Raw genomic sequence first — 23,580 nt, 5'->3', positions numbered from 1 at the left:
CTATAACTTTCTTTTTGTAGCTGCATGTGGGGTCTCACTTTAAGGCTTCATAGGTATTGTTGTCACTGAGGAAAGTAGTGATCTTTGTGTGGTAATCTGTAGTGTTTAGGACCATGGTGCATCTTCCCTCATCAGCTGGTAATATAGTGATGTTGTGGTCTTTGCTCAGGGAAGCGACGGCCTTCTTTTCCTGTATTGTGAGGTTGGACGGAGGGACTTTGGCACTGGAGATGGTGGCTGAGACTTTCATCCTTATTTGCTCTGCTTCTGTCTGTGATAATTTATTAATCCGTATGGCAGATTCTGTGGCTGTGATGAGGTCCACTATGGGCAACTGTTGCGGGGAAAGGGCAAAATTGAGTCCTTTGGCTAATACTCTCTTTTCAGGTTCAGTGAGGTTCCGGTCTGAAAAGTTCTTAACCCATTTCTCCTGACTGTCTTCAGTTGTGTTTTCTCTGAGTTGTGTAGGTTCAGAATGAGGGGTGTGTGATTTTGAAAGCAAGATGTGAAATTTCCTGCGTTGTCTTTCTTTTCCTTTAGAGTGTTGGGCCCGCTGAGCCTTGTCCACAAACTCGTAAACCTCTTCTAAGATTGGAGAGGGTAGAAGGGTTTCCAGTTCCTGCAGAGTCTGGCTGATCTTGATCTGGAGGGCATCTAAAGTGAAATGGACCTGTCTTATCCTTTCACTTTAAAGCTGACTTTGTGCTCTCTGTAGAATCAAGTCTGCTCTGTATCCCCTGACAGTGGATCCAAGGCGCAAGCTCTTAGGAACAACTTTGCTTTGTCTGCATCTTAGGTTGAAATGGAGATGGTTCCTATAATCCGCTAGTTTCCTTGATTCCCTTTCATACTCCCGCACCAGTTGAAGGGTGTTCCTCCCAAAATGTACGGCAATATGTCTGTGAAGGTTCTCAGTCATGCAGGTCATCGTAGTCTAAGGAGCTTGCAAAGAAAAGCATCTGGAATTCTTTAAGTTGCTTGAAGACTTTTCACCTCTCATCCAAGAAGCTTCTTCAGTTCTAAGGTCAAATGACAAAAATGATAAAAACTGGTTCACCCGAAAGATAAAACGCCAAAACACAGACTTAACAATGTGGTGTATGCTGTACAGTGCAGCAAGGAATGCCCAGACCTCTACATTGGAGAGACCAAACAGCAACTTCACAAGCGCATGGCACAACACAGAAGAGCCACCTCCACAGGACAAGACTCAGCAGTCCATCTGCATCTAAAGGATAAAGGACACTCTTTCGAGGATGCCAATGTTCACATTCTGGAAAGAGAGGACAGATGGTTTAAAAGAGGAGTGAAAGAAGCATCTATGTCCACTGTGAGCGACCATCTTTGAACAGAGGCGGTGGTTTACGACACCAACCAATGGAAACCAACAAAAAACAAGGAGCAAGAGTCCAGAAAAACTGACAAAATCAAACTAAATCCAACACGAGCCCTAAAAAGTTCTGGGGGCTGACCGTGCGGGCGGCAACGGTGGCGACGGGCAAGCAGTTCTGGGGGCCGACCGTGCGGGCGGCAGCACAGGAGTCCAAAGTAAAACAGTTCCGGAGGCCGGCCGTGAGGAAGAGACTGCGGTAACAGAGATCAGGAGGCCGTCCACGACACCAATGACGTCCGGCGGCTGGCCTGGAAAGTGGCCGGCGATCCCGAGGTGGCGTGGCAGCCGCAGGACCAGGCGAGGCAGAAGAGGAAGCCGGAGCTGGACCAGGCGGAGCAGGAGCAGAAGCCGAAGCTGGACCAGGCGGAGCAGAAGCAGAAGCCGGAGCTGGACCAGGCGACGGCATAGGCGGAGCGGGAGCAGAAGATGGACCAGGCGACGGCATAGGTGCTGCAGGCGACGAAGCCGCAGGTGGTAGAGCAGGTGGTGGCTGGACGGGCTCCTCGGGCCCTCCAGCCGACGTGTCATCAGGCTGGATGGGTTCCTCGGGCCCTCCAGCTGACGAGGCATGAGGCTGGACGGGCTCCTCGGGCTGTCCAGCTGACGTGGCCTGAGGCTGGACGGGCTCCTCGGGCCCTCCAGCTGACAAGGCATGAAGCAGCGTGGGTGCTGCGAGGTGCCGAGGTGGCACACCCAGGCATCCAGCTACAGATGCAGGATGAGCAGTTATGGAGACCCCTGGCAAAACAGAGAGCTGAACAGGGGGCTGAGCCGTTACTCTGGCAAAAGAAAGATGCCGCTGACTCTCTGGGAAATTTAATGTAACATTACACGATTCATTTCCCACCACTTTCAGTCACCAAAGGGGCTAGTTTGACCACATGAGCTGCATTTATAACTGAACCGTTCATAGAAACATGATTAATCAGTTCATGGCTAGGTTCCTGGACCTCCATTAAGTCGGCACAACTGGTCAAAGAAGACTCATTCACGTTCATTTTGCAGTCATGTGGTGAACCTGTAACCTGATCAGAGTCTGTGCTTACACATACAGCAGTTACACTTATTTCTGATGGGACGGCTGGCACTAGGTTAACGCCAAGAGTCTGAATAAACTCTTCTGTGATTGGTTTGACAGAGCCATTAGCTTTAGCAGTGACCACATTAGTCACAAACAAATCAAAAGTGACGCTGTCAGAGGGGATTGAAGCCTCATTATGCTCTGACTGACAGGAATCATGCGGCTCGGCCTGGTATTTGGCAGTCTCAGTACTGCATTCCCCAGCTAGCCCCCCCACCAGAAGCTGACTTAGACAGAGCCTCTGAGTCATCTATGAATGGAGGTGCCGCTAACACAGTGTCTAATAGAGCTGTGGCTGCCAGTGGTGGTGCAGACTGTGAGCTTACTACATCAGTAGTGCTCTCAACCAACACCCCATCTTGAAATGATTTAGAAGAAACAAAAGAACATGATTCCAAATTTACACAAACGGAAGGTAAAACATGATCATTAGAGACAGTATCGGAGGCCCAGATCTCAGCCTCAGCATTCACTGTGCCCTGAGGGGAGCTGGAGCTACATGGTTCAGACATGTGTCCCCCATCTTCTTCTGGGGGGCACAATTCCCTTTTAGAGTTCAGAACATAGACCACATTGCCATTACTGTTCTCTGGACCTGGAACACAAAACTCAGGTGAATTGTGCTTGTTGAGTACAGGAGTGAGAGCATCACTCAGAGGTCGCTTTGAATTGTTTTCCTCTGGTTTACACAATAATTTGGTCTCACACAATTCATAACAAGTGTCACGGCGACGGATGGCCGGTACTGAGTAGGACTCAGGTGCAGAAACCCAGAGCGGAGACAGTAGATGATTTAACAGTTTATTACGGTTAAGTGCAAAGGGGAAAAAAGAAACGTGGCAAAGACAGAAAATGACGAGACGTGGAGCCTTGGTGTGGCGTGCCCAGGGGAACGTGGCTAGGGCGAGGGAACGAGGCCTGAGAAGCGGAACGGAGCTGAGTGGGGAACAGTCACACTGAGGGAAGAGGATATAGGAGTTAGGCAGGTAGTGAAGGCAGCTCAGAAGTGGCCAGTATAAGAGCAGCAATTCTTACTTGCAGTTTAGGGACCTGGAGTGTTTGAGAGGGGGGTGATGAAGATCCAGGGGAGGCTGAGTGGCGTGGAAAGGCTGACCTGAGATCCGGGGCTCCAGATGGAGTGTGATGGCAGGAGGGCAGGCAGGTGAGGCACAGAGGGATTTCCAGAACGATCACTAGGTATCCCGAGTCCGGAGGTGGAGTGTGAGCCAGGGTGGGTACAGCACTGTAGTACAAAAGAGTCTTTGTTAGTAAGATAAATCACAGCGAGAATTTGAAGCACAAGACCTGTTACCAACATGGGTTGAAGACGAACTGGCAGTGAGTGAACATCGATGTGTGGTTTAAATCCCTCTGGCTTGATTGCCTGCAATAGGCTCCAGGTGTGCAGGAGCTGGAGTTGGCCCTGCCCAGGGGCGGATCCCAGGTCAGTTCAGGAGCCTAATGGAAACCCCAGCCACCCACCGTAGACCATGACAACAAGTAGTAGAGTCACAAGATGAATGAGCTAAGGAACAGTCAAGTTGATCACCGGGTACAGACAGGGTGTCATTATTTAAGTCACACCGCTCATGACCAGAGGTTATATCACCACCCTTCACACCAAACATGAGTTCTTGATCAACACTTTCATCGTTTATTAAGAGAATGGGTGGTGTTGAGGAGCACTGGGTCGCTATCGCTCCTCCAGCACATGTAGAAATTGTCTTTATCTCTGGAGCGTCTGCGAATCCTTCATGACAGTCACATTCCTGCAACTTAGGAAGACTTTGAGGCAAAAATTGTCACTAATCTCTATTATTAACGGAGTCCAAGAGGAAACGAGAGTTCCACCAACCTCCAGCTGCTGCGTGGTGCTGTGGCGACGTGGATGTCGCCTCTTCTTTGAAGAAACCACTGAGGCTGAAGCATTGGCTGTTGGGGAAGTGAGGGGTGGCAGACCCTGGCAGCTCCGAGGGCCCCCGAGAGCCAGGCGTGTTCCCCAAAAGATGTGCTGACAATCTGGGGTGAGCCACGGCTTTCCCCGGAGCTCCTCCTCTACGTGGGTGCAAGCTGCTTGCTGCCGCTCACAGAGGTCGGACTCCATGATTTCCGTAGTAGGTCTTTCTAAACAACTAAACACTGTACTTTCAGTCTCAGAACACAATTCAGTCATAGCTTCCGGCCCCGGCGAATCTATGCACATCTCGCTCTTCTCTATAGAAGGATTATGAGACACAGACACACATTCACTCACCCCCGGGGGTAGAGCGGTGCGACGGCGGCGCCGGTTCTTTCTGGAAGTGGGTACGATGGATGCTGAAGCCACCGAAGCAGAGGGTGATGTGGCGGCGATGTCCTCGTCGTCCGCCCACATCCTTGCCAGAAAAGAGGCAGGAGAAGTAAAGTCCAAGCGGGGTGGAGAGGGCGAGCGGCTGGTCCGAGGCGGTGCAACAGGTGTGAGTTCCTCCTCCGAAATGAGCCAGGGCTTCCAACGAAGCTCGTCCTCCCGTAAAGCTAGCGATACCTGCTGTCGCTCATCGTCGTCGAAATCTGTGGCCTCCACCATCTCGGTGCGCTGGGCTGTGCAGCTTGACAGTGGCGGAGACAAACTGTGAGTCGATCGCGGTGCAGCGGTGAGCCTCAGAGTCCTTACTCTGACAACCATTTACGGGTCGGAGTCGTAGGTGCGGAGGCGGCGTTTAACACCCTCTGAGCCAGTGCGAAGCTCCTCCTTCAGGGGTGCCTGAGAGTCAAACGCCTCAAAAAGCTGGGGAAACTGCCGGAGCTGTGGCGCCTTCTGAAGGATAGCATCAATGGCCGCCAACCCAGTGGACACTACTCTGGGGTCCTTGCACCCACAGATGCGCGTCATGAGCCGGCTGATCCGTTGTAGCTCCTCCCCAATCTCGTCCGGACTGTCCGCTGGGTCCGACATGGTCAGATCGCACTGTCACGGCGGGGTGCGCCGGTGTGAAGAATGAGGTAGACCCAAGAGCAGACACAGTGGAGACAGAACTAGGTTTACAAAATAAGGCAAGCCTTTATTGTGGCTGGAGGCATGACAAAAACACTAGGGAACACTGAAACTGGGACAACTAAGAAGACAGAGAACACTGTGTAAACTAAAAAGGCTAAGACACTCTGTGAAGGAACTATGGAAAAAACTATAAACACAGAGCAACTCAGCAGGCTATGAAACACAGTGTCAGGAGGATAACAGACGATCTGACACTGACACAAAGACACACTGGGCTTAAATACACTGAGGAAGTCATCAAGGAATTAGAGACAGAAGTGGAACACAGCTGGGAGGGACAAGACCTAATGAGACAGGGGGAACAAAGCTAGAAACACTGACATAAGACAGGAACATGAACCTTCAGAGTAAAACAGGAAACAAGACACCACTAAACAAAAACGCAGACACGACACAGAGAGATAGACTAGACACTGAACTAAACCTGCAATAAACATGAGAACACAAAAACCTACGAACTAGTCCCTAAACAAGAATAACTGAAACACAGAGTCATAATCATCATTATCATCATAATAAGAAAATAATCCAAAATGCAAAAACACACCAAAACATAACAACTCAAAATACTGGGTCAAACTGACCCAGAACCATGACAGCCAATACATTTTCCCATATACTTCCAAATGTTCAGGTTTCTTTTACAACCAGAGGAGTCGCCACCTGCTGGACATTAGAGAGACTGCAGGTTTGAGGCAGTGTTGCCTTTATGTTTCAGGTCATCCTCATACATACTCTGTTGTTAGTGGTTTATTTTTTTTTTTCTGTGGATCGTATTTGGATTTCTGTGTCTTTTTTAAGTTTTAGATTTAGAGCTTTTAATTTGAAAATATTTTCATGTTTTCCTCATTTGCAGGTGACACTGAAAAAGACAACAAGGAGGAGTATCTGGCCTTAAGCTCTGTGAGCTCAGATCAGCTGACCCTCGATGATAACCACACAAACATGGCCGCCTGGGAGGCCCCCGTCGCTGTGGCTGAGATCGAGTTTAGGACGCCTGAAAATGCACAAGAAAAGGAGACGCAGCATGTAAAGCAGATTCTACTATTTTTGATCCTAGAGCAGAATTTCATGTTAAAAGTAAATACTGATGTGTGACGCAGCTTCGGCCTCGAGTATGAACAGCAGATAAACATGTTTGTGCATTTATTATTACACAGTGCTATTTTCCTCACTGTGATCCCTGTGCATGAAGAGAACATCTCTCCACCCTCGATGTGACCGCAGCATCATCAGAGCTTCAGCATAACTGCAGTTGTCTTTATGATGAATTGAGTGAAACACAGCGATGAGATGCTTTCACACACACATCCACAGCACACAGGTTTAAAGCAGACAACTGGACCGTGTAAAGTTCAGGTTTTTGTTTGAAATTCATCAGCAGCTGCTGATGTTAAAATCACTGCAACAGTTTAAAGAAGGTGATCATCAGACTTTTACAGGACTGAAATCAGCCATCCTGAATTCACAGACACAGTAAAGACCCGAGACATAAACCGCGTGAGCTTTCAGAGTGTGAACACTTAGTCCGGTGACAGTATTTTAAAGTAACTAGGACATTAAAGTTTATTTATGTTTGTGAACTTCTGTGTCTGCAGTGTGACGTCATGCAGAAACGTAAAGATGAAACTCATCCAGAACCTGAGGACTGCTGCTGCAACAGTATGAGCACACACACACACACACTGTTATATCAAATTATTATATGTAAAATAGTTTAAACCTGCAGTGACAAACCTTTGTCTCCCTCTTCTGGCAGTGAGAGTAATTACGTAAATGCTGAGCTTTGGTAAACGTGTTCATTTTTTCACCATATTTGGATCACACAGACTCGGATACCTGCTAATTAGTGTTCAGTAACATCCAAATAAAATCCTCAAGTTTCAGTCCCTGAAACTGGACCTCAGACTTCTTGAATGTCTGTTGGTCCAGTCAACCTCACAGCAGCCATATTATTGGTCAGATGATTGTAATAAAAATGATCCAAAAGACTCCAACAGCACAAACATGGTCCAGAGGTACAGTTCAGGGACTGCAATTGGCAGACAGCTAGCAGCTACTCCCGCCTGTGTCACCATCCACCTGTTAGTCAAAGAGGCCACGCCCCTAATAATGCCAACTTTAAGGCTCAATACAAACCTTCTCTCACTCTCTTACAGTTGTCATGAAAGAGGGAAATTATGAATATGGATTTGGTCTCAGGCTGTAAACATGTTTATTTGTGCTGTAAAGTTTTAACATAGGGACATGTTAAATCTATGGGGACCGGCTCACTGCTGGAGCCTCTGCAAGAGGAACTGCAGCTTTTGGTTCTTCTGTGCATGATTTAGTTTTCAGTGCCTCAGTTTGATGGATGATGTAGACCCAATTTAAAAGTTCAACAAACTGTGACATACAGAGATGATATCAAAGTTCCTGCACTGCAGCTGTTTCCGTTACATCAAGAGAACAGAAGCCAATCAGTCAGCAACGCCTCTGATGTGTTTCAGGCTGTTACATCTGCTGTCCGTTCCTGGAAATAGACACATCCCAGGGTACCGGCAGGGTCTGGTCTAACTTCAGGAGAGCCTGCCTCTGCATCGTGCAACACAAATTCTTTGAGGGCTTCATCGTCTTCATCATCCTGCTGAGCTGTGCAGCTCTGGTAAACAGACATTGTCAATACATATTTGACAATATACATCATGAATTCATGTCACATTCAAACCCTGGACTCACTTGGACATGTTTTATCTTCCTGGCTTAACTCCACACTGAAACCACTAAGCTAAACATATGGCACTGATAGCGACCTGCATGAACCCACAGACAGTTGATTTGGTCTTTGAAATCACTTTTGGATCAGTGTCTTGATGCATGCTCAATCATCCAGGTAAGTAAATCCCAAAGGTTGAATCTGTACACCTGGTCGTAACGTTTTCAGGAGAAACTTTCATCATCAGGGGACTTCTTCAGTCTCAGCTGACTGCAGGTCTCCAACCATATAAACAGGACATTTGCACACTGACTGAAACTAGCACCACTGAAGGAACAATGGGCTGGGAGGTCAGTTCCTTCATCGTTAATATGCAAATTCTTTTGACCATTTGATCAAAGACGATTGATCAATAACCATGAGTCCCATTCACAGAGAGTTGGGGAATGGCTGCAATCACAGCATTGTAAGATGGTGACAGATGTACCCTTTGGCCCCTCCTCCATTCAGAGATGGTCCTTCCCTTTTCACGTAAATGGCCTCCTTGACTCCGCCTTCAAACCAGCGTTCCTCCCTGTCCAGGATGTTACATCCTCATCATTGAAAGAGTGTCCACTGGCCTGTAGGTGTGAATAGACTGCAGAGTCCTGGCCTGACGAGGTGGCTTTTCTGTGTTGTGTCATCTGCTTGTGCAATCTACTGTTTATAAGGTTGGAAACCTGCAGTCCGCTGAGACTGAAGAAGTCACCTGATGATGATGAAACGTTTCTCCCACTGAAAACGTTCAGATGAACTGAATCAACCTTTTTGGGTTTTGGAGCTGTTGGGGTGGTTTCCTGTTCATGGGTAGAAAAGTTATGTCTTATTATTGCAGAGGTGCTGCTCTGAAAGACACAAAACATCCCCTCACTAAAGCGCCAGAGTTGCAGATGATCACAGTCTACAATATTAGAGAGAGGATCACAACAATCAGATGACAAGAGCAGCCCTTGGTGACAGTGGGAAGGAAGAATCCCTTTTTTAACAGAAAGAGACCTCCATCTGAACCAGAATCAGGGAGGAGCAGCCATCTCCTGGATGTGTCGGAGGGTGGTGGGAAAAAACACAGACAGAAAAGAAGAGCTCATGAAGAACAAACAGGACAGCAGGTCGTCTGTTAAACCAGAAGGTCACACTGCTAGAATGACAGTGGTTGTCCTCAGATCGTCTCATATGCTGCTTGTTGTGAGTAAACAGGCGTGTGTTTGTGAACAGGTTTTTGAGGACATCTACCTGGGGCATCGTCCAGTCTTGCAGAGAGTTTTGAAGATGGCAGACCTGGTGTTCACCTTCGTGTTTCTGGTGGAGATGCTACTGAAGTGGATCGCTTTTGGATTCAAGAAATACTTCACAAGCTTCTGGTGCTGGCTCGACTTCCTCATCCTAGATGTAAGAGCACAATCGGCAGCACCGATTATTGGCAGTATTTTACAAAGCCAGTCACGGAGGGACCACAAGCCAGTGTTGTCCTGGTGCTGGTCCCAAGCCTGGGTAAATGGGGAGGGTTGTATCAGTAAGAGTATTCTGGCTAAATCTTGGAATGAACGAAAAATGATGTGGGGCATTTAACCATGTGTGGAGCTGGGGATCATAGACCCACCTCAGCATTGGTGATGGCACCGAAGCTAAAGGACGGGCTGTTCATGTCTGAGATGTGGGCGGCTTTGACAGGATGTCAGTATTTGACGTTGTAGTAAAGAAATGGGGTTGTTTCAGTTTGAACAGATAAACTAACAGCACACAGTCAGGCTGGGTAAGATGAACCTGCTGCTTCACTGCTCTCCTGTACAATGAGGTCAGTTCAATTTAATCGAGTTCAATTCAATGTTATTTATATAGCACCAAATCACAACAACAGTTGTCTCAAGGTGCTTTACACTATAAGGTCAAGACCCTACAGTAATGTTAAGGAAACCGAAAAAACCCAACAATAATATGACCCCCTATGAGCAAGGGCTTTGGCAACAGTGGGAAGGAAAGACTCTCTTTTAACAGGAAGAAACCTCAAGCAGAACCAGGCTCAGGGAGGGGCGGGGCCATCTGAGGCGGGGCCTGATGATTTAAGACCTTATTGGTTTAAGAGTATGTGAGGAGCAGGATTTTGAATTCTGGATTTAACAGGAAGCCAAAACAGGAGAAATCTGCTCTCTCTTTCTAGTCCCTGTCAGGACTCTTGCTGCAGCATTTTGGATCAGCTGAAGGCTTTTCAGGGAGTTTTTTGGACATCCTGATAATAATGAATTACAGTCGTCCAGCCTGGAAGTAATAAATGCATGAACTAGTTTTTCAGCGTCACTCTGAGACAGGATATTTCTAACTTTAGAGATGTTGCACAAATGGAAGAACGCAGTCTTACATATTTGTTTAATATGTGCGTTGAAGGACATGTCCTGGTCAAAAATGACTCCAAGGTTCCTCACAGTGTTACTGGAGGCCAAGGTAATGCCATCCAGAGTAAGAATCTGCTTAGATACCATATTTCTAAGCTTTTCAGGGCCGAGTACAATAACCTCAGTTTGATCTGAATTAAGAAGCAGAAAGTTAGCGGCCATCCAGGTCTTTATGTCTTTAAGACATTCCTGCAGTTTAACTCATTGGTGTGTGTTATCTGGCTTCATGGACAGATAGAGCTGGGTGTCATCTGCATAGCAGTGAAAATGTATGCTATGTCTTCTAATGATGCTGCCTAAGGGAAGCATGTATAATGTAAACAGAATTGGTCCTAGCACTGAACCCTGTGGAACTCCATAATTAACCTCAGTGTGTGAAGAGGACTCTCCATTTACATGCACAAACTGGAGTCTATTAGATATGATACAAACCACTGCAGCACAGTACCTGTAATACCTACAGCATGTTCTAATCGCTCTAATAGGATATTATGGTCGACAGTATCGAACGCTGCACTGAGGTCTAGCAGGACAAGCACAGAGATGAGTCCACTGTCAGAGGCCATAAGAAGATCATTTGTAACCTTCACTAAAGCTGTTTCTGTGCTGTGAACTCTATGAGAAGTAAGCAAAGTTTATTTATTAAGTTTATTTATTTATTAAGCACTTTTCACAGAGTCGCTGTACACAAAAGGGTCAAATAAATCTGAACATTAAGTGCTAAAATATTCAATAAAAATACTTGATAAGATAAAATAAAATAAACAGGTAGTTTTAAAATAAATAAATAAACCTATAATCATTCCAATAAAACTTCTGAAGCCTGTTTAAACAAAGATTTTAGTCCACAGAGTCCACTAAGTGTAGTTGTGGTGGTAGACTGTTCTACAGCCTTGGTGCCACAGACTGAAAGCCTCTGTGCCCCCTCGTCTTTAGTCATTTACAGGGAACAACCAAAAAATCCAGAGTCTGTGAATGAAGAAAGAAAGCAATGATTTGTCCAAGCTGGAAAACAGGTTATTACAATAGTCTAAAAATAACTTAGAAATGTTACTTAAATGAAATGAACAGCGATATGATGAAGATTTTATATGCAAGTCGAAGCCAGAGAAGAATCCAATATTACACCCCGTACATGGCTCAACTCCTTGAACAGTCCACCATATACAAGCACAGGTGAGCCCATAAATGGCAGGAAGTAAACATTCATTACTAAATAAGGAAACCAGAATCTTACATGCAAGTGTGCCTGCAGTTAAACGCTATAGCTAATAGCATCCCCCACCATGCTAGATGTAGGGGAGGAAAAATATCTGCACGCAGTTCAAGAAAAGGTTTACAGTTTTAAACACAACAATGACAACTTTGATCAGAATGACTTCAACAGATACAATGGTTTGTTCTAACAGAGACAGTCCTGTCAGATAAGTAAGAAGAAAACCAGTCTAAGGCAGAGCCACATACACCAGCCTAAACCTCAAGCCTGTCAGGCAGAATGTTATGGTAAATGGTATGAAAGGCTGCACTAACACTGGACAGAATGATAGCAGAACAGTCCCCTGCATCAGAAACCATTCAAAGATCACTACAGATTCATTATACAAAAGACAGAGTAAAGACCTGATCTCCTACAGTTGAAACCTGACTGAAACTCTTCCAATAAGCCATTCCTCTGCAGATGATCTGTTAGCTGTTGACAACTACTGTTTCAAGAATCGATAACAGGAAGGCTGGGGATTGGCCTATAATTAGCTAAGACAGCTGGGACAAGGGGTTGTATTTAAGTAATGTTTAACAACTGCCATCTCGAAGGCCTGTGGCTTGTAGCCGATTATTAGAGACAGGTGGATCACATTGTCACCGCTGTGCTGTCTTCTAGGTGTCTCTGTTCTCCCTGATGGGCAACATGCTCGGATACACCAGCCGGCCTCTGAGAGCTCTGAGGACTCTGAGGGTCCCGTCTCGCTTCAAGGGCATGAGGGTGAGGCAGGCACTCATACAGATACAGACATTGCCGAGCAGGATGTAGGTGTACTCTTCTGCTAGAGAAAGAAGATCAAATATTTATAAAATTCTTTGCTTGTTAAATGATTTGTAGAGTTCGTGTGACTTTCTCTTTTGCTCTACTCATCATTGTGCTCCCTTTTTAGGAGATTTGAGTCCTTAGGGTGTGTCTGTTATTTCCCATAGACACTGAAGGTTTGTCCTATCCATCATCATTCTCCTTATTTGCAGGGTATCTGTCCCTAACAGTTTCTTCGATTTCACCCAACTCAGGGAGCGTTCATCAAACAATCTTTGTTTTCTTATTTCTCGGTTGTCCATCCTACAGACGTGTCCCAGGTATTTTAATCGCTGGTGTAAGCAGAAGGACTTTATCACTTTTGTCTCAGTAATGCGTGCAGGTCTGCATTTGTGAGTTTTAATCGCCAACCCGTTATTCAGCCTCCCAAATCTGTATGACCACACAAAAAGAACACACTGTCCTTTGATGTTCAGAGGAAAGTTTTCCCATACTTGAGGAGGTTACTCCACAGACTGGCGGCTGTGCTCCATTTGGTCAGCCAGGCACAAGACTGGGTTCCCCAGGGTGTAGCTGTCCTAATGACGGAGGTGTGAGAGGCGACTGGTCTTACCAGGACTTATCAATGCCTTGTAACCCTAGTATAAAGCCAGTTGCATGTCACACAATTTACACCCCAAGTTGAATGATTGTTTACGTTGTATATCATTTGCTTAGTTTTTGTTTACAGGTTTTCAGGTCTTTCAGTAGCTAATAGTGAACTTTCCTGGCAGAACTAAAGTCCTGTTGGATGGAGAGCCAACGTGGAGGCAGCTTATTAACTGGATGTGAGCTGATTCACAGCAGAGACCTTTTTGTCTCTGTCTGTGTGCAGGTGGTGCTGAAGGTGCTTGCCGTGACGCTGCCCTCCATGTTCAGCATGCTGCTGGTGATTCTGGTCATCTGGCTTGTCTTCAGCGTGATAGGAGTGAATCTGTTTGCAGGAAAGTTTTCTTACTGTTACAATGAGACTTCAGAGGAGCTTTTCTCCTTTTACGTGGTGAACAACATGACTGAATGCTTTTCACTGATGGATCAGAATTTCTCTGAGGTCAACTGGAAGACGTGGACGTTTAATTTTGACAATGTGGGGATGGGTTTCCTGTCGCTGCTGATCATGGTCAGTGTGAACACTCTAACTTGTTAGTTAGAATGCATAAAACCATCAACTGTGTGGAAAAAACATAACCAAGCTAACTAAAGTCAGTATCATTTAGTAATACAGCTTGAATTCATTGTTTTTCTAATGAAACTCTGTGTTGATTGTGGGTCAGGGGACGTCTTCAGGCTGGATGGACATCATGTATGCAGCTGTGGACTCCAGACAAGTCAGTATACACGCTGGATCAGTACTGTTACTGTTGCTGTTATTACTGGTATATTACTACTGTGTGTGTGTGTTAAAACCACTGTGTGTGTGTGTGTGTGTGTGTGTGTGTGTGTGTGTGTGTGTGTGTGTGTGTGTGTGTGTAGGTGGAAGACCAGCCGCACTACGAGATCAATGTGTACATGTACCTGTACTTCATCTGTTTCATTATCATCGGCTGCTTCTTTACGCTGAACCTCTTCATTAGAGTCATCATTGATACGATCCACCAGCAGAGACACAATATAGGTCACGCACACGCACACAGTTGGGCATCAGTCTGTAGAAGCTCCACAGTGTTGGCTGAATTCGTTCTTCCTGTTTCTGTCAGTTAACTTTGCTCTTGTCTCTCATCTCTACTTCGGAGGGAAACATGTTTTTGTGACGGACCAGCAGCAGAAATATTTGAGCACCATAAAGAAACGATTCTCTGAAAAACGCAACAAAACTGTTCCACAACCTCAGGTCAGTTCAGATATAGTTCTTCAGTCTTTGTCAACTGCTGGCTGATTTTCATTTTTAGCCCAGTCCTTGTACCCGACCACTTTCAGAAGATTACCCAACTCTGACCCATTCAGGCATAAAAGAGGCTCCTAACTCAAGGGATGAACTAATGTTGTGTCCACACATGATGCACAACTCAGGAAACAACCAGTTTCAAGTTGTATCTTTGAGCTCTTTTGCTGAATTTGTGAAAAATGCCAAAGTAATGGGAATCTAAGGAGCTTGGAAAGAGAACCGTTAGTTGTTTGAAGACGTTTCAGCTCTCATCCGAGAAGCTTCTTCAGTTCTAAGGTCAAATGGTGGAGAGTCCCAGATTGAAACCCAGTGGGAGTTTCCCCCCAAAGAGGTACAAAGGACCCCCTGATGATCCTCTACCTAATCACATGAGCCAAGGTGTGAAAACGGGTGTGGGTCACAATCAGCCAGGGTTTCGGGTGAGCTCATGGTGAAACCCGGCCCCACCCTGTCATGTGATTTCCTGAGGCCAGATGGCCCAGGATGTGAGTGGGTGTTAAGGCGTCTGGGGAGGGATCTCAGAACTGGATTATAGATGGCAGAGAGTTGTAAACTCCAGGTGGACTTAAATGGCTTCTTTCACTCCTCTTTTAAACATCTGTCCTCTCTGTCCAACATGTGAACATTGGAATCCTCGAAAGAGCGTCCTTTCCCCCGTGTCACCTATTGTAGCCAACTTAACTCTCTTCCTATTGAAAAAACAAAAGTTGTATCCAAGATGGCCGACTTCTAAATGGCCACCATGGTCACCACCATGGTAGACAAACTGGCAGCTCTTACTGTGGTGGCATCTGTCATTTTTTTCAGTGTGGTATGTTGGAGCAGCAGTTTATCGGCAGCTGAGAGGAAGAGGTTAGATAAACTCATCAGGAAGGCCGGCTCTGTTCTGGGATGCACCCTGGACCCAGTGCAGGTGGTGGGAGACAGAAGGACTGTGGCCAAAATAACATCTCTGATGGACAGAGTCTCCCACCCCATGCATGTAGATGTTGCTGCAGAGCTGCTTCAGTGACAGACTGCTGCATCCTCAATGCATGAAGGAGCGTTTCTGCAGGTCCTTCCTCCCTGCAGCTGTCAGACTGTACAATCAGAACTGCTCCCAACAATCATAGGTCTGCGCTGTAACTGCAATAATTTAATCAACCGATTCGCACAGCAACCTGGTTTGCCTCTTAGCTGTAGTTAATTTTATTTAATTTAACACTAGATTTACTAACCCTGCGCAAATTTGCGTAAATCCCCTGAACCTAAAACCTATTAGAATTACTGACTTTTTTATTTTCTGGCGCAAGTCCCAAGGTGTTATTCAAACTGGGGTGAATAAAATGAATAAGGCTGGGCAGCATCACCTCATCCCCCATCACACTGAACACTGGTGCTCCACAGGGGTGTGTACTGAGCCCTCTCCTGTACTCACTCTACACCTACAACTGCACGGCCACTAACAACTCCAACATCATTGTGAAGTTTGCGGACGACACTACAGTGGTGGGTCTTATCACCAAAGGTGATGAGACGGCCTACAGGGAGGAGGTCAGCGCCTTGACCCACTGGTGTCAAGACAACCATCTCACCCTCAACGTCGCAAAGACAAAGGAGTTGATAGTGGACTTCCGGAGGTGCAGAGAAGTACACACCCCCATCACCATCAACGGCGCTGCTGTGGAGAGAGTGAGCAGCTTCCGGTTCCTTGGGGTACATCTGGCTGAGGATCTTACGTGGTCAGTACACACAAACAAAACAGTGAAGAAGGCGCAGCAGCACCTCTTCTTTCTCAGGAGACTGAAAAGATTCGGCATGAGCCCCCGCATCCTCAGGACCTTCTATCACTGTGCCATTGAGAGCATCCTCACTGGATGCATCACCACCTGGTATGGCAACAGCACCGCCTACAACTGCAAAGCTCTCCAGCGAGTAGTGCGGTGCTCTGAACGGATAATTGGAGGTGAGCTTCCCTCCCTCCAGGACATCTACAGGAAGCGCTGCCTGAGGAAAGCGGGGAGGATCATCAAGGACTCCAGTCACCCCAGCCATAAACTGTTCAGACTGCTCCCATCAGGAAGGAGGTTCTGCAGCATCCGGTCCCGTACCAGCAGACTGAGAGACAGCTTCTTCCACCAGGCCATCAGACTGCTGAACACTTCATAGTCACCTCAGCTTCACTTAAGAGAACTTCAACATTTTGCACTCCACACTGTATATAAATGCCACTGTTTTGCACATGTCCAACTACCAACCTCTGTATATTTTATATATTTTATTTATTGTTTATTCTATTTAATTTTTAAAATATGTATAGACACACACACACGTAGATATTTATATTTAGTATACACATTCAGTAATGCACATACACTCTTATACTGTACATATATTTATTCATATAATTCTCAGATTTACCCATTCTTATATTTTGCTTGTTCTTATGTTATTGTATTTTAACACAACTCTGTTGCTTGTGAAGCTCGCACACAAGAATTTCACTCGCATGTACTGTACCAGAGTACCTGCACATGTGATGTGACAATAAAAGTGATTTGATTTGAAAGTTCATCTCGCTTCCATCGGCCCAAAGATGTTTCTCAGACCTGTACACGCTCCTTTAGATGTTTTCTGGTAAAATCTATTCTAGCACTTCTTGAGTGTAACCAGTAGTTTGCATCTTGTTGTAAACTCTCTGTATTGATCGTAGACTTTCAAAGAGTTTCACCAACCTCCTCAAGAATCCCCTTGACTCAATTAGATGCTCTGATCCTAAATACAACACCTTGAATCAGTTTCAGGTTTTGTAACTGCTCAAACTTTCATTGAATAATGAGGGAATGGGCTTTACTGTTTGTCACCTTTGAGCCTCTGAAAACGGGGGACTGCATGAAACAACAGTTGATGGAATATTTTTACAAACCTTTAAAACTCACGGTGTGCAGACACTAAAATACGCATCAGAGTCCAGATACTTATGGATATATGTTCATATGTAGCACGTGAAGGCACGTATGGAGGCGTTGCAGTAATAAAGGTAATGAATGTTAGAGCTGTCAGATTAATGACTGTAAGGACGAGTCTCATTTTGTGCAGTAGAGAGAGTCATCAGCTGTCAATCAGACTCTTACACCAGCCTTCATATATTAGCCTGTTGCCTCCTACTGTGGAGGTGAAGAAACAAATTCTGTTTCAGCAGTGATTAAGATAACATTGGATCACAAAGTTTCTCCTGTAAGAGGGTTTTTACTGAAAACTATTTGCAGTGTCAGCAAACCGACTGACTGCCGGAGTGTTTAAAGCTTACGTCTTTGTCTCCAGAATTGCTGCCTGGCTTGGCTGTTTGACCTGGTCACCGCTCTGTACTTTGAGATCTTCATGGTGGTGGTTATCTTCTTCAACATGGTGGTTCTAATGGTGGAGACTGATGATCAGAGTGAGGAGAAGTCACTTGTCCTGAACTGGATCCATCTCATCCTTGTGGCCATCTTCCTTGTTGAGTTTATCCTGAAGATCATTGCACTCAGACAGCATTACTTCAGAAATGTCTTGCACATTGTGGACTTTGTGGTTCTCACTTTGTCCATTATAGGTGAGTCCTACACACAGAAACAATCTTCTTTTCTTATCTGATCTCAGTTTGGTTAGTTACTGCAAATGTCTGCGGGCTGTAACAGAGGTGTGGACTCGAGTCACATGACTTGGACTCGAGTCATTAATTTTATGACTTTAGACTTGACTTGAAAAAATGTTCTAAGACTGTGACTTGACTTGGACTTTTACACCAATGACCTGGGACTTGAATTGGACTTGAACCGGTTTACTTGAAAAGACTTGATGTTTCACCCCAAATATAAAATTTAACATGCAAAGTGTGCACCATTAATTCAATTTATTTATTCAAACCACACTCCGTATGTATGTATGTGTGCGTGAGCTGTAGCACAGCCAATCAAATTAACCAGATTTTTAAAGAAAAGAAAAGGAAAAAAACGCTCAAAAATGCTGCAAGGAGTTAATTTTTTCAGGTACATAAACTATGAAGTAGTCAACAAAAAACCGAAATGCAATATGCAAAACATGCAAGTAGAGAATCACAGTTGAAGTTGTATAAAGAACGGTAGGCGGGGCTTCATGACTTCATCTAACTAGCAAATGTTGTCCAGGCTCCGTTGGTGATACAGGTTTTTTTAATGTGTATGATATTTTTGTCATGCGATTTTAAAGCCGGTCCTACAACCGCATCCAAGAATAACATGCAGCTTATCTCAGAACTGTCGGTGAAAATTATTCTTGGAGCTAAGTTTAATTGAGCTGCATTTTATAGAGGTGCAATTTCACAATTTGTGTATATTTTCTAAGTTCACTATTTCATCATGTGTTGAGAAAAACACAGATTTAAAAATTACATGGTCTAATATTTACATTTAGCATAACTGCAACATTTTTTTTTTGTTTTTTTGTTTTTTTTAAAGACTCGAAAGGACTCGAAATTCAAAGTTTCAGACTTGTGACTTTACTCGGGCTTTTACACCAGTGACTTGAGACTCGACTCTGACTTGCCTGACATTACTTGAGACTTGACTTGTGACTTGAGGATAAAGACTTGAGACTTACTTGAGACTTGCAACACAATGACTTGGTCCCACCTCTGGGCTGTAACAGGAAGTACAATGTTCCCTGTTTTTACTCTAAAGTCAGTCTGTGTCATCGTTTCTGCAGTTTAAAATGTCTTTGCCCTCTTCCTGATTTCCTGATGTTTGTCACACTTACATGTTTCAGATCAAACAATGAAAATATTTGTCATTATTAAGGGGAAAAAAACCCAAATCCAAACCTGGCCTGTGTGGAAAACCTCCACTTATCAGAATCAGAATCAGAATACTTTATTGATCCCTGGGGGAAATTATTTTTTGTTACAGTGCTCCATTATAAACCAACATTAAGACAAGACAGACAATACACTAACTAAGAATAGTACAATATATACATATATATACATACATACATACATAAGTCACTCATAAATAAATATTTGGAAAAGAAACATGTGTAGTTGTAGCAGCAAACAGTGTGTTAAGTGGATGCGTTGTACAGGGAGATGGCCACAGGCAGGAATGATTTCCTGTGTCGTTCAGTGGTGCTTTTCGGTAATCTCAGTCTCTCACTGAACGAGCTCCTGTGACTGACCAACATGTCATGGAGTGGGTGGGAGGTGTTATCCAACATTGTCTTTATCTTGGACAGCATCCGCCTCTCCGACACCACCTTGAGGGAGTCCAGCTCCATCCCCACAACATTGCTGGCCTTACGGATCAGTTTATTAAGTCTGTTGGCATCTGCGACCCTCAGCCTGCTCCCCCAGCATGCAACAGCATAGAGGATCGCACTGGCCACAACAGACTCATAGAAAATCCTCAGCATTTTCCGGCAGATGTTGAAGGACCTCAGTCGCCTCAAAAAATAGAGACGACTCTGGCCCTTCCTGTAAAGTGCTGTGGTGTTTTTAGCCCAGTCCAGTTTATTGTCAATGTGTACTCCAAGGTATTTATAGTCCTCCACAATGTCAACACTGACCCCCTGGATTGAAACAGGGGTCAAGTGTTTCCTGGTCTTCCTGAAGTCCACGATCAGTTCCTTGGTCTTTGCCACATTGAGCTGCAGATGATTCTGCTCACACCACGTGACAAAGGAGTCGACCACAGCCCGGTACTCTGTCTCATCATCCCTGCTGATGCATCCAACCACCGCAGAGTCATCAGAAAACTTCTGAAGATGGCAGGTCTCTGTGCAGTGGCTGAAGTCTGTGGTGTAGAGGGTGAAGAGGAAGGGGGAGAGGACAGTCCCCTGTGGTGCCCCTGTGTTGCTAATCACCTTGTCAGACACACACTGTGGGAGACGTACATATTGTGGTCTTCCTGTCAGGTAATCAACAATCCAGGACACCAGAGAAGCATCCACCTGCATCGCTGCTAACTTATCACCCAGGAGGGTCGGCCTGATGGTGTTGAAAGGCATCAAAAGCAGAAGAAAGAGTGTGGCGTGTCTGTGTTATTTCCATTGTTGTCTAAAGCATTGGAGAAGATGGTCCTCTCACAGACGCAGGCCTCCTTGGATGCAAATAATATCAGCGATAAATTCCAGTCTAGCTTTAAACCACGCCATAGCACCAAAACAGCGCTGCTGAGAGTCCTTAATGGCCTTCTTTTATTTGCCGACTCAGAGTGCTCTACGTTCTTAGTTTTATTGGACTTGACCTCTGCCTTTGATATGGTTGACCATAATATCCTCCTATTGAGGCTTGAGCACACAGTAGGCATAATGGGTAATGCCCTGAACTGGTTTAGATCGTATCTGTCGGACAGGTCTTACATACTTACTTGCTCTTCCTCTGTTGCTCCCCTCTACTGTGGTTTGCCCCAGGGATCTGTGTTGGGCCCTATGTTGTTTTCATTGTATATGCTGCCCCTAGGCTCTGTCTTAGAGAAGTATAATATCTCCTGTCACTTTTATGCTGATGATATTCAAATTTACTTTTGGCTCTCTGGTGATGTTTGGTCATCAGTACACTGTCTGCTAGAGTGTTTGAGAGAGGTCAAAGATTGGCTCTCTGATAACTCTCTTATATTAAACAAGAAGAAAACAGAAATCGTGCTGTTCGACAACCATATTTCACAGGGCCAATTTGCTGATACTCTTGGACCCCTTGGCACCTTTCTTTCTGGCACTGTTAACAACTTAGGTGTCCTCTTAAACAGCTAAGTTTGACAAACAAGTATCCTCGGCAATGTTCCCTCTAAGCTGCACGCATGGGCAATTGCGCACTGCTGGCACAGTCTCTGCACACAAAAAAAGAAATCGAACCTGAATTGAAATTAAATTTAAAACTTTAACAATCCTGTTCTGCAGTGTTAGTCAGTGACTGGCTGCTCCCGTATGTGATCAGAACGATGCCACCTTATCCCATAGTCCAGCCAATGATGCGATTCACATTCGTATATACGCAGCCAATCAACGTCGCTGACAGGCTCTGACAGCGTCCTTATGCGCCGACACCGGTGTTTTAGCGAAGCAGCTGCTGTGGAGTGAAGCCACGTTAATGACAACGTGTACAACCATTGGAGATGTGAGCAGGACAGACGGAACAACTGACGGACAAAGTGTGGACTTTATACCAGTTTTTAAATTGTGTTGATCGGCCACGTAAAACCAGAGTTATGATAAAATATCTGCAGTGTTTGTTTTCCTCCCTGAATACTGTCGTTGTTTATATTTACTGCAGGAAGAAACGGTAAAAACGGCGTTTTATAAGGAAAACGCTCAAAAGCCTGCGAGCAAAAACAACACCAAAAAAACCCACCCTTTCCTATTGGTCGAAAAATATACCATGTCGACCAAAAAATGATATGGCAACATGGCCTTTAGTTGTTTAGGAAGGAGGAAGTTTTAGGAGTGACGGCGAGAGAGGGGGGGGGGAGAGAGAGAGAGGGGGGGAGAGAGAGAGGGGGGGGGAGAGGGGGGGAGAGGGGGAGAGGGGGGGAGAGGGGGGGAGAGAGAGAGGGGGGGGGAGAGGGAGAGGGAGGGGGGAGAGGGGGGGGAGAGGGAGAGGGGGGGGGAGAGAGAGGCGGGGAGAGGGAGGGGGGGGAAGAGAGAGAGATTTGAGATTTGTGACGTTTAGCGTGTTTGGAGTGTGTAGTTAGTGTGTAGTTAGAGTGTAGTTAGTGTGTAGTTAGAGTGTAGTTAGAGTGTAGTTAGAGTGTAGTTAGAGTGTAGTTAGAGTGTAGTTAGAGTGTAGTTAGTGTGTAGTTAGTGTGTAGTTAGTGTGTAGTTAGAGTGTAGTTAGAGTGTAGTTAGAGTGTAGTTAGAGTGTAGTTAGAGTGTAGTTAGTGTGTAGTCAGTGTGTAGTCAGTGTGTAGTTAGTGTGTAGTCAGTGTGTAGTCAGTGTGTAGTGAGTGTGTAGTTAGAGTGTAGTTAGTGTGTAGTTAGTGTGTAGTTAGAGTGTAGTTAGTGTGTAGTCAGTGTGTAGTCAGTGTGTAGTTAGTGTGTAGTCAGTGTGTAGTTAGTGTGTAGTTAGTGTGTAGTTAGTGTGTAGTGTAGTCAATAGTTTTGTTGTGTGTCAGAACAATGAGGCGCCTGCTGAGTGTTACAGGTGTTACAGCAGTGACACATCTGCTGCTGTCAGGCCTGCAGGTATCAGGCTGTTGTTCTCCTTCATCTCATAGTGGACAGAAATTATTTTTTGGAGCGGCACAAATAATTTGTGTGGCATCAGATTTGATGCAGAACAGCTGATTGTTCTGTAAATAGTTTGAAATGTTTGTTTAAAAAAACGCTTTGGCTGCATTTTTAGGTAAACAGCTGCAAAAAACTTTGTTGTTTGCATAACTCAGTTACTCTTTTGAAGAAGTAACTAAATAATTAATTGCCCAACATTGGTCATTATTTACTGTATTTTGCAGACAGAGTTACAGGACTCTCTCCCACAGAGTCATACTCATAATACAAGTCAGAGCTTTATAAAAAAAAAAAAAAAAGAAAGTTGTGTTTTCAAAACTGGAGTTCAAGTTATTTTTACTTCCAATAGTGTTAACATGCTACAAAACCAATTTTTCTAAAACATTGTAAGTGGCCTAAAGCAGTTAATTAAAAGTCGTCTAAGATAAATGTAAATGCTGTAATTTGATTACTTTAATAAACCATGTAAATTGGATGGATTAGATGCTGGCGTGACCACAGTGCACACGTCTGCTGGTGCTCACAGTGGTCCAAGAGACGCTCAGGGAGTTTGTGTGTTCGCTCAGACACGTGAAACATTAGAGGGAACATTGATCCTTGGTAGTTAAATCTAGTTTTTACCAACTGCGTCAAATATCCAAGGCCAAGCACTACATAGGACCTTGAGAACCTATCCATGCATTTCTGACCTCTAGATTAGACTACTGTGATTCCCTTTACTTTGGTCTCTGCCCTTCTTCATAGATTGCAGCTTGTCCAGAATGCTGCGGCACACCTTTTG

At 45.1% G+C, this 23,580-nt stretch overlaps 1 protein-coding gene across 1 annotated transcript in view; it reads left to right on the top strand.

The window, feature by feature from the left end:
- LOC146666953 (sodium channel protein type 4 subunit alpha B-like) overlaps positions 1-23,580 on the top strand; it is a 57,243-nt gene that overhangs the window by 20,778 nt on the left and 12,885 nt on the right. The window contains exons 18-27 of the mRNA XM_085415104.1: positions 6,368-6,540; positions 7,110-7,173; positions 8,001-8,155; positions 9,461-9,634; positions 12,515-12,616; positions 13,533-13,817; positions 13,972-14,025; positions 14,171-14,308; positions 14,424-14,528; positions 17,886-18,156. Coding sequence (XP_085271230.1) covers positions 6,368-6,540; positions 7,110-7,173; positions 8,001-8,155; positions 9,461-9,634; positions 12,515-12,616; positions 13,533-13,817; positions 13,972-14,025; positions 14,171-14,308; positions 14,424-14,528; positions 17,886-18,156 — 1,521 coding nt within the window. The remainder of the gene's footprint in view (positions 1-6,367; positions 6,541-7,109; positions 7,174-8,000; positions 8,156-9,460; positions 9,635-12,514; positions 12,617-13,532; positions 13,818-13,971; positions 14,026-14,170; positions 14,309-14,423; positions 14,529-17,885; positions 18,157-23,580) is intronic.

The sequence above is a fragment of the Rhamphochromis longiceps genome, linkage group LG7 (genome assembly GCF_057381845.1).
Source record: "Rhamphochromis longiceps isolate RC_006_pf linkage group LG7, R_longiceps_female_GT1.1, whole genome shotgun sequence".
In the NCBI taxonomy this organism is placed as follows: Eukaryota; Metazoa; Chordata; class Actinopteri; order Cichliformes; family Cichlidae; genus Rhamphochromis; species Rhamphochromis longiceps.
This window is presented reverse-complemented; position numbering and strand designations above follow the sequence as displayed.